The sequence below is a fragment of the Alexandromys fortis genome, unplaced genomic scaffold, assembly GCF_014885135.2.
Source record: "Alexandromys fortis isolate MF-2015 unplaced genomic scaffold, M_Fortis_MF-2015_v1.1 scaffold_173, whole genome shotgun sequence".
NCBI classification, from domain to species: Eukaryota; Metazoa; Chordata; class Mammalia; order Rodentia; family Cricetidae; genus Alexandromys; species Alexandromys fortis.
This window is the reverse complement of record NW_026068051.1, coordinates 3,344,244-3,355,951: the sequence shown is the minus strand read 5'-3', so window position 1 is coordinate 3,355,951 and position 11,708 is coordinate 3,344,244. Positions and strand designations below refer to the sequence as shown.

Genomic DNA, 11,708 nt, shown 5'->3' with positions numbered 1-11,708 from the left:
AATGTGGGTTCTGAGAATGAACTCAGGTCCTATGGTTACACAGCAATCATTTTACCAACCAAGGCATCTCCCCAACCCTTGCCAGGGTTTTCGCAGGAAAGTTTTTCTTAATAACAAAGAATATCAACAAATATTTTCTTTCTAGAGTACAGTGATTACTATGGGGTTCCTATTCAGAGACTGACTTAAAGCTTGGCTCCATGCTGAAAAGCCAATCTCTCTGCATTGTTTTTGGTCATGTGCTAATGTTACATTATGCTCCTGATTTCCCAGAGAAATTGTTTTAAAATTTCCTGCTTATGTGTGCATAGAAGAAGGGTGGATAAATAATATAAAACAAAAAAAAGGTAAAATTGATGGAAAAGCACTGCAATAAAAAGGTAAAATTTGAGCCGGGTGATGGTGGTGCACGCCTTTAATCCCAGCACTCTGGAGGCAGAGGCAGGCGGATCTCTGTGAGTTCGAGACCAGCCTGGTCAACAGAGCTAGTTCCAGGACAGGCTCCAAAGCTGCAGAGAAACCCTGTCTCGAAAAACCAAAAAAGGTAAAATTTGCAAGATAGAAATCATTTATATGTCACTGGCATGTTTGTATTGTTAAAACAAACATTCCATGAACACATGACCAGCTACCCCGCAAGTCAAATAGAAAGCACTGGCTGGCTCTCAGACAGGCTGCCTGGCCTCCCCCTCCCAGCAGTCACCTAGGAAAGCTTCTGCTGCTACCCTGTGGCAGCTGGTTCATTGTGAAACAAGGAATAAAGCTAAGGAAGGCTATTGCTCTTTGCTTATACTACAGAGAAGTTTTGTGTTACTAGATGAGCAAAGGCATGTCTTCTGTTTCTTTGATGGTAGACTTGACACTTTGATTTACCAAGACAAAATGGAATGCAACACCTTGTGTGTGTGTGCGCGTGCATGCACGCTTGCCAGCAGGAGTGCCCAACCTTTTTATATTGTGACATGGGCCACATTCACAGCTATCCTGGGATCTTACTGTTCACGAGCTGCAGGTTGGACACACCTACACCCACATGCTGATGATACCGATTCCTGCTTCTCTGCAAGGGTGTGAAATGCCGACATGATTCCACCAGGGTTTCTATTTTAAGTACGGACCATTAGCATCCTAATGGCCACAGCGGAAAAGTGATTGAGTACTGACACACATCTGAAATGATTAGTCAAGGGCTTATGTTAAGCAGATAGATTTATTAAAAATATAATCCCAGAGCACACTGATTTCAAGAGGGTCGTTACAACAGATTTCATCATAATCACTTATCAACTAAACTTAACTTATAGAATCGCTAAATAACAGAGGAAAAGAAAAGGACCGGGCTAATTAATCCAGTAGAGACTGAGCTGGCCTTGATATCCTTAAACATCTATCCAGCCATCAGCCACAGGCAAATCTGGTCTCTAGAGGATTAATCAGGGCCCAGGACGATCTTTGCAGTGGACTCCTCCTGCACCTGCCAAGGCTCCAAAAGGCTTGGGAGCCACAAAGTAAGCAGGAACAGTAACCTACACTGTTCCAGGTCTTATAAAGGATTAAAGGCCAGTTAAAGATTTTCATGTTCGCTATTTCAAAATGCTAGTTTTAAAAAATTTTACTAGCAGTGTGTGTTTTCCCTCCACATCTCTTAAACGCAAACACCCAGTGTAGAAACACTGGCGGGATAACCAGAGAGGGGAAGAGTGAGAAGACTGTGTGTGGCGGATGCTGGTGCTGCTGAGGGGCTGCGGGTGCCAGCTGTGGCAGCACTAAATCCCCCAGTAAGGCTTCAGGTATCGGGAGTCACAGATGTCTGGAAAGACACCATAGGGTGTATCTATCATCTGCACGGTCGACTTCCCGAAAAGCTGGTTCTCGTAGTCTATCAGCTGCTGCCAGAAGCCCAAGTTGGGCTTGATGACAGGCCTCCGGGCTTTCACCCACCTGTACGCCTCCAATAGACACACATTGTGGAATTTCATCAGGTACGCAATGCAGAGGGTGGCCGAGCGGCTCACTCCCGCAGCACAGTGCACCAAGGTTGCCCCATGCTTCTTGCTCACACTGTGGATCTTGTCAGCCACACTGTCAAAGTACAATCCAATGGGCGCATGAGGAATGTCAGCCAGAGGCACTTTAACATATTCAAGCTGTGGCCAGTTGTAGTTGGGGATCTCAACGGTGGCATTAACAATGCAGGTAATGCCCTTGGCCTGGAGGAGGTGCCGGTTGGAGGCCACACTGCCTCTGCCCAAGAAGAGAGAGGAGGTGATCTGAGCAATGCCTCCTGTGTCTCCCTCGGGACTCATCCGAGGAGCCATTAGAGTCCGTGGGAGTGTGCTGTGACCTCTGGAGCTCATGAAGATGTCAGCAGTCAGTCACACTTGTATCATCGGAGGGGCAAGACCAAAGAATGGTTAAGTCCGTCCTCCACCAGAGGATTCAAGACCGCAACCTCCTTCCTGCAAGACACGGGTATCTGATGTCAGAACTTTACACGCTGCTCATTTGCCACAGCTGCCTCCAGTACTGGGAAGGGAAAGAACTAGGAAGCTATTTTCTAAGGCTGAGTGCATTCTTTGCAGTAAATACTTAAATCATTTTCGATTGACTATTAGGAAATGTAGCCTGTAATGCCAATATGTAAAAAAAATCAATATAGAACCAAGCTTTCTTTTCTTCAAAGCCCTTCAGTGAAAATAGTCACCCTATTTTTAGGAAAGCTAAAGACAGAAAACATGCCTAACTGGTTCCTGAAGAGAGCCATCTGGCAGAATCCTGCTGAAGGAGGGGCATTCCTTGATTTCAGGGCTGGGATCAAACCCAGACTGAAGCTGGCTAGGCAAGTGCGTTTATCACTAAGTTACTGTCCCTGCCCAGAAGTCCAACAGGTTGTACCCCAGAGACACAGCATCAGGTCCTCCCCACACCGAATTCTAGACAGGGAGACCTTGGGAGAAGGTGTCTGAAAGTGATGCCCCAGACAAGGTAGTGATAAACTACCTTTATAGAATAACAAAACTAAGTTGGAAGCCAGCAGAAATAAAAAAGCCAAGCCATCTTTGTTCTTTACTATTTAAAAATACTTTTTTTTATTTATTTTTTGTGTGGGTGTCTATGCGTATATATGAGGGGGCATGTGGAGGTCAGAGGACAACTTGTGAAGCTTGGTTCTCTCCTTCTACCATATGGATTTCAGGGACCGAACTTGGGTTATCAGGCTTGGCAACAAGTACCCTTGGTGTTGGAGAATTGTCTGTAGTCTGTCAACTTTAAATAAATGCTGATTGGCTGATAGCCAGACAGGAAGTATAGGTGGGAAAACCAGACATTAAGTAGAGGTGGGGCAATGAGAACAGGAGAATTATGGGAAGGAAGCTCTTTTTGCAGTCCTTGCCAGACCACTGAAGCAGGATGTGATCTGCCTCAGCTGAAAGGTACTGAGCCATGTGGCTAACATAGATGAGAATAATGGGTTAATATAAGCTCTAAGAGCTAATACGAAGCCTGAGCAATGGGCCAATCGGTTTATCATTAATATAGACTCTGTGTAATTTCTTTGAGGCTTACCGGCTGTGGGAACTGGGCAGGACAGAAACCGCAACAAGCAGCAGGCCCTCACGTTACGTACCCTTACCTACTGAGCCATCTTACCAGCCCAAGACACCTATTTCTTATCATTTTTATGATCCGTGGATACTTTGCAAGTCCAATTAAATTTGAGTAAAGTACTGTAGCCTTTCAATGAAAATAATCCCAGGCAACTTGAAGGCACAGTCATTGTGTGTTTATGTACACAGTGCTGGAGAGTGATTCAGGGCCTGCCTCAAACATGCTAGTAAGAACCAAGGGAGTTAAACCCTCACCTTTGAAGGTCAGGCACAGCACGGATCTTCAAATTTTCTTACCGTCTATCAGCTAAATAGGAATTTAGCTGAGCCGACTCTCGGTGACTATCACCTTACCCTTCTCTGCCAATCTGAAGCTTCTGGGTAAACCCTGCTGGATTCAGGGATGTGCTGGCATTAACATTCATTTAGTGCAGTACCCGGGAGTCTATGTTTTCCAATTAGTAAAGTGTTTACTCTAAAATATCGGCGTATATTTATAACAACAGAAAAGGAAATTATTGAACTGGGCATGGTAGCATATGCCAGGCAGGGGATTGCGAGTCCCAGGCCAGCCTGTGCTCCTCAGTGAGACTATGCCTCAAGAAGGTTTCCCGAGATTTCAGACACACCACTCTCACTGCCAAGCCATGTTTCCTAGTTTATGCGTCCTGATTAAGTGTGTAACACCTGCCTGGTGCCACGGGAAACCTGAGTGCTCAGCCAAACATCTTGCAGCATTATGGTACTCACACGTGCTGAGGAGTTCAATGAGCTGCAGCCCTTGGTCTGGATCCAGAAGGTAAACAGTGGTTAGTGTACACAAATCAGATCTGTAGGAAGAAAAGGATGCAGTGAGTCAGGAAGCCGCATGCCATTCCTCCTGTGGTTTTTGTTTCTCTGTAGCTTTGGAGCCAGTCCTGGAACTAGCTCTTGTAGACCAGGCTGGCCTCGAACTCACAGATCCGCCTGCCTCTGCCTCCTGAGTGCTGGGATTAAAGGCGTGGGCCACCACCACCCAGCTCCTCCCGGGTTTTTGCTGCTGAGTTAAGGGGTTTACCAACTAAGTCTCGGGGACGTAAGCCCGGTCTGCAAGCATTAGGCACAGTTTTGGCAAAGGTGATTCAGGGACCACACCACATACCACTGACGGCATCAGCGTGCTTGCTAGGCCTCTGTAAGACCTCCCTGGCACCCACCGTCACCCCAGGAGCTTGAGGACCTGAGCCTGAAGTCACAGCAGGAAGAACGGGGTGGCAGTGAGCTGTGACTTGGGGCACAGAAGTGGTGTGGGGTGAGCATTATCTTCAGATGTGGATCCCCGACAGCTTCACAGCAACGCCAGAGGCAGCAGCTCCACCAGCTGGCCCTGCTGTCAAGGAGAGTAAGCAAGTTCTACCTCGTTCCCGTTTTAGCCTCTGCCCATTCTATAGCCCGACAAGCACCATGTCCATCTCCAAAAAGGGCTTCCCCCCATGCAGATCCCACAGGAATGTACAGAGTACATGCATACACAGAGGTGGAGGCAGGGAGATCAGGAGTTTGAGATTATCCTCAGCTACTTAGCAACCCAGAGGCCAGCCTTATTATACCCAAAGCCAGGTTTAGTTCTGTCCCAATGCAGTGACTTTTCTGTCAGAATCCCATGGGAGGTGTTAGGACTCAGACCACTGGTCCCAGTTTCTGTGGTTCAGAGCAATCTGAGATGCTGGGTACCATGTGGTACCACCCAGGACACCCTACGAAGGCTAAGATGCTCAAAGTGCTGCCCCATGGCACAGGGGTCTGCAGGACGACAGGGGCAAATGTACTCTGCAGAAGTAGAGGAGGCGATGGTGGAAGGTGTGTGTGGGTGTAAAGGTGCTGTGAGCTCTTCCCTGAACAAAACCACTGTGGCAATAAATGCAAAGCTCAAGGCGCTGACGACTCTACTCAAATTTCCACATGGCTCTCATTGCCTAGTTAGGAGAAACAGCCTGTGTTCTCCCAAATAATCCTGCCTTCCAGGAGGCTGCCAGCCCTGAGCTGGGGAGCTGGGTACCCAGGCTGGAGGCCAGGCTTCGCTCCTTACTGCTCATGCGCTCAGCGTGGACAGGGAGGACAGATTGTGCGTCCTCAAGGCAGAATCCAAGCAAGGCAGACACGATGCTCTGTTCCTGCTGCCACCGCCAGTCCTGTGCCAGCCAGCAAACCTGCTCCAAAACGCCAAAGCTGGCTACAAGGTTTAGAAAAACACCTTCTGTCAGCGAGTGCTCCGAGGGCAGGTATGACAGACACTTCTCTGACAAGTCCCCTTGCCCCGACAGGATGGAAAACTCACGTTTGGGTAGGGCGGGATGACTGCAATTTGGAGAAGGCAAATAAAGCCAGGAAAGCTCCAAAGTGTCCTCCAGCTCTGCACCATACACTGCTTCTCTGTGGGACGCTGTGTCCTCATCAGTGTCCCGACGGCAGCAGGACCCCTTTAAACACTGGCAGACGAGCCTGAGCCCAGATGAGCTAAACTCCTCCTGCATGTCACCTAGTATCCAAAACAAGAGGACTGGCGCACCCTGCCTGCACACACTCCGGGGCACAGAACCTTCCTCACCGCATAGGAACACAAGGCGCTGTCCCTGAGTGGGCATAAGCAGCCTAGTGTGACCCATTTCTAAGATCGGCAGAGCCTAAGTGTAAAGAATACAAAAGCCCACAGGTATTACATCACGTAACATCAACACAGCAGATGTGTGCTAGGAGACAGAAAAGAAGTCTGGCCTGCGTGTGCGGGAGAAAAGATTGCCCCAGAGCTGAGTGAGAGGTCCCTTCGCTGCTGCACACTGGCCTATGGGAGCATCCTGATGCTGACTGACCGTGGTGTCCACCTCAGCTTTCCCAAGCTGTGGTGCGGTCGCATTTTCTTCTGAGAGGGAAAAATGGCTCCCAACCAAGGAAACAACAACAGGACACCAGAGGCACCAAAGCAGAGCTGTCCTAAAACAAACACAGAAGGTCGGGAGGGGTGCTGGGGGGGCATTTTAAAATCCCGGTGTCTTTGGCTGTCACTTTTAATTACAGTAGTTGGAGGAAGAGGCAGATAGATCTGAGTTCAAGACCAGCCTGGTCTATGTAGCAAGTTCGGACCAGCCAGGGATACATACATAAGACACTGTCTCAAAACAAAATAGAAAAATCAGGTGTAAGGATGCCCGGGATGCCAAGCACGGTGCATGCCTATAATGCGGCACTCAGGAGGACAGCAGCAAGTTCAGGAATAGCCAGGAGATCTGAGGGATAATAAGCACCAAGCACTAGGAACTAACAGTTTAGTGTCAGTGTCTCACAAGGGCCTGTAGTCTTTGTAGCATACCAGCTAGTAACAGCTGCCCTTGCTCCTGGCATGCAGAGCTCTGGGCATGTAGAACTGTCCTGTGGTTACACACTGGCAATCCACACCCAGATCAGTGCCAACGTGGTTGAAAATGACTGGAAGTTCCGGCAGGGTCAGAGCATCCACCCGAGTGTCACCAATGCTACTTTTCCTTCCTAATGCTGACAGCCACTAGACTCGGCAGTTAAAGAAGCAGTGATCCTAGCTGTGTTTTTTTCTCATGTGAAAAATGCAGAATGTGGCCACACTGGGGCAGGAAAGCTAGAGAGAACTGCAAATATGTATCTGTAATAATATGAGCTGCGGGGCTGCGTCCCCAGCACCCCGACGGCCTGCTAGCTTATATCCCGAAATAACAACACACAAACTATTCTTTTAAACATTGCTTGGCCCACTAGCTCTAGCCTCTTACTGGCTAATTCTCATATTTTGCCTAACCCATTTCTAATAATCTACATAACACCGGTCTTACTGGGAAAGATTCAGCATGTCTGACCTGGCGGCTTGCTCCATCGCGCCTGGCTGAGAGGAGTTGCATGAGTTCTGACCTCACTTCCTCTTCCTCCCAGCATTTTGTTCTGTTTACTCCACCCACCTATGTTCTTACCTATCAGGGCCAAGGCAGTTTATTTAACCAATGACCTTCCTCCATCATGTATCTATGTGTAATATACATGTTATGTGTATACATACAGAAATATATACATAATGTATTTAATAATGTATTTAAAATTCTGTCACTTGGGCTGATAATGTTCCCCACAAGAATCATAGACTAGTCGGGCGGTGGTGATGCGCACCTTTAATCCCAGCACTTGGGAGGCAGAAGCAGCAGTTTGATGCCAACTTGGTCTATAAAGTGAGTTCCAGGACAGGCTCCAAAGCTACACAGAAGCCCTGTCTCAAAAACAAAACAAAAAAACCCATATCATAGACTACAAACTGGTACTAATCACAAGGAATCTTTTAGGATGTTGGTCAGGGTCCAAATTGCTCCTAAAATCAATACAGACTCTTGCTATTGCCTTTGGGTGCCTCTTGGAGGTTGAAGTTCAGCCCCTGTTGCCTGAAATACCACATATTTAGAACACAGCACGCAAGACTATGGAGCTGGATCTGACCTGGAGGGCTCTTTACTGAAGTCTAGCTTCCGTTGCCAGACAGTCCTACCCAGGTTGCCAAGAGAGGGGAGCAGTTCATAGTCCTCCCCAGATGTGACACCAAAGAACCACAACAATGACCGGCATGGCAAGTGGCTCTCACATGCTCTTGGCAACCAGCTGTCTAATTGGATCAAACCCACTCAAGGGGGGCATCATGCCGGGTACTGTAAACCTAGCCAGCTTCCTGGGGCTAGTGAGGTCATGGACCTTAGGAAAGACTCTCCTATGACCACTTTGCTAGAACAGTGCAATTCTAAATTGTACCCTTATTCCCACAGACAAATGTGACTACCACCCCTCAGCAAGGACACTTCTCTACAGCAAATGGAGCTCACTGCCGAAGAACACATCTGGACCCCAGGAGACCTGTGGACTGCAGGGAGCCCAGTCTATCACAGCTCTTGCATCTATGGCTCTGGGAACATCAAAAGAGAGGGGACAGGAAAACTAAGAGCCAGAGATCCAGGAAGTCTGCTGTGTGACTGCCTCTTTTAGAAATGGCTGCATAACCAAGACTTGAACAATGATGATGATAGCAATAGGCATGCTAACGAGGAAGAGGTAAATTTAGATGGGCCCGTCCCTAGACAAAGATCTATGGAAACCAATGACCGCTGAGAGGGAATTCATCTCTTCCAGGGATGAGCACCATAACCGGTGATACAGTACAAAGTGATCAGCCCTGAAACCATATACACACAAAGCAAAAATAGACTCAGATTGTATTTATATCTGTACATATATATGTATATATATGGAGAGAGAGGCTATCAATTTGAGAATAGAGATGGAAAATAAGAGGTTGGAGGAAGGAAAAGGGAGAAGTGATATAATTATTTTAATTTAAATAAACAAAATAAAATATCCCTAGCTTCAGGAACTTCCGAAGGACAGAGGGGTGATGGAAGGATATGTGTGTGTGTTATAGAATTAAAAGCACACACACACACACACACACACACACACACACACACACACGAGATTTGTCTGTCTGTCTGTGTCTGGGTATATGCACGTGGCTAGAGGCCAGAAGACAGCACTGGATTCCCTTACCTCTACCTCCCACACTTCAGCTTAAAAAAAAATCATAACATGATTGATAATCTTTCATTAAGGAAACACTTGACAGAATATTAAGAACACAATTCTAGGTAGGGGGATGGAGAGGTGGCTCAGCAGAAGAACACTGGCCGCTCTTCCAGGTCCTGAGTTCAATTCCCAGCACCCACGTGGTAGCTCACAACCATCTATAATGAGATCTGCTGTCTGTCCTCTCCTGGCCCACAGGCATACATGCAGACAGAACACTAAATACATAACAAATTTTTTTAAAAAAATACAATTCTAACAACTATGGTGTAATATTTATATTGAAATAAAAAATATCCACAAGTTGCTTTTAACTGTACGAGTCAACTGATTGAGCGGGACCCTGATAGTCTAAGGTAGGAGGTGAGGTCATTTTGCGTTTGCCACATCAATGAAACAATGCAGCAGCACTCTTGGATGAGGGCAAATACACCCAGTACACATGAACTAAAACACCTGGAATCCCAGAACTTGGGAAGCTGAGACAGGAAGATGCGGTGGGTTTGAGGTCAGCCTAGGCTATGGTGAGGACCAAGTAACTGGACTATAGTATGACACCATCTCAGAAAGTGTTCAAAGCAGAACACTTTCGACAGTTCAACTGGCTCAGCCACCACAATCCCTGCGTGCTGACAGAGCTACCAAGCAACTGCCTGTATAGCATAGCTGGACCAACTAACCGACTTTGTGTGGACACATTTGCTAAACCCACAGCATAATAGCTAAACGCAACTGGAATGAGTTCCAGGATAGCCAGAGCTGTTACACGGAGACTCTGTTTTTAAAAACCTAAAGAGAAAAAGGGTTTGTGGGGTTGAGACAAGGTTTCTCTGCTTTGGAGCCTATCCTGGAGCTCACTCTGTAGACCAGGCCAGCCTCGAATTCAGAGATCTGTCTTCAGGAGTGTTGGGATTAAAGATGTGTGGTGGAATCTTTTAAAATCTTTTTAACTTTGAGACAAGATCTCACCGCAGCCTACACACTGGCCTTGAGCTCCTGATTTAGCCTCCCCATCCCAGGCACCGGAATTACAGGCGTGGGCCACCAAGCCTGACCTAGAAGTGAAGTTTTAGGCCTGACTCCTACCCAGCGTGGTGCTTATCTCACAGTCATTCATTCATAGGGCAGTGTTTACTGTTATTTAACATACAGTGTAATGTTGACATTGTCTCCCAGGTTGGGGCTGGTGTCCCTGGAACCCAGGTTTGTGAAGGCCTCGGGTGAGGTTCTAACCAGGACCTGCTCTTAGAACTCAGGAGCTACTGTGAGGAAGCCCAAACTAGTCCAACAGCAATCACGTGACAAGCGGTCTGAGGCCCAAGCGAGGTCCCAGCTGATCAAAGGTAGGGAAGACACCTGAGCAGGAGCCTAGCCCCAGGCCCCAGTCATGCCTGACTTTAATTGCCCACTGAAGACCTAGCCATTAAGAAGCAAATACAAGCTGTCCCCACTACACAAGGTCTGGGTTCTTGGTCTACCGGAATCTGTGACCATTAAAGGTACAGGGGACAGGTGCTGGGAAGCAGAGAGTGGTAGCCATATTGTATAATCACAGCATCTGGGAGGCGAGGTAGGAGGATCAGGAGTTGAAGGCCTGGACTACAGAGTAAGTTTAAGGGTAGCCTGGGCTACATTAGACCTTGTCCCAAAATAAAAAAAGGACTGTCAAAAATCTCAATACCGCGAAGAAAGGTGTGGCCCTCTACCAGAGGGTGACCTTGAATTTTTTTTTTTGTTTGTTTTTCTAGACAGGGCCTGTAGCTTTGGAGCCTGTCCAGGCACCCACTCTGTGTTCCAGGCTGGCCTTGGACTCACAGAGATCACAGAGGCCTGCCTCCGTGTGCTGGGATTAAAGGTGTATACCACCACACCCCAACTTGACCCAGAACTTCTTTCTGATCCTCCAGCCTCCACCACCCAAGTGGCAACAATATAACCTGGACCTGGCTGAATTCTTCACAGGAAAGAAAAAAAATCTCAACTTCAAAATTATATGTAATTTGGGGACAACACTGTCCCCAAACTTATTTCACCTAATCACTTATGGCACTCACAGCAACCCACTTCCTCCCTCTCCCCTCCCCTCCTCACCATCTCCTCTCAGGAGAGGAAGGCTGCGCCAGGCCTTCTCTGCTATGCAAATGAATGTTCTAGTTAGAGTTGTCTCCTTACACAGTTACAAACTAAAAGACCAAGGAGTCAGAAAAGCCCGAGATAGTCTTTCCAAGGGAAGAGCACACCAACTGGCTATCCAGTGCCAAGAAGGCAGGCCCGAAACCACACATACAAGTAAGGTTCTACAGACTGAGAATATATTTAGGAGTACATGTGTATATACATATTCACAGGTACATGCAACAATGAAAAAGAAGGTCATGAGTTTGAAAGACAGCAAAGGAGTACATGGGAGGGCTTGCAGGAAAGAAAAGGAAAAATGATATAATCTCAAAACTAAATTTAAAATAATTAAAAAAAAAAACC

The 11,708-nt window shown here is 47.2% G+C and overlaps 1 protein-coding gene across 4 annotated transcripts in view; it reads right to left on the bottom strand.

The window, feature by feature from the left end:
- Positions 1-1,191: 1,191 nt before the first annotated feature.
- Dusp14 (dual specificity phosphatase 14) overlaps positions 1,192-11,708 on the bottom strand; it is a 25,028-nt gene continuing 14,511 nt past the window's right edge. For all 4 annotated transcript variants that reach the window (XM_050119514.1, XM_050119511.1, XM_050119513.1 and 1 more), the window contains exons 2-3: positions 4,359-4,438; positions 1,192-2,459 (exon numbers count right to left, since the gene is read on the bottom strand). In XM_050119514.1, the coding sequence (XP_049975471.1) occupies positions 1,767-2,357 (591 nt within the window). In that variant the 5' untranslated portion in view covers positions 2,358-2,459; positions 4,359-4,438 and the 3' untranslated portion in view covers positions 1,192-1,766. The remainder of the gene's footprint in view (positions 2,460-4,358; positions 4,439-11,708) is intronic.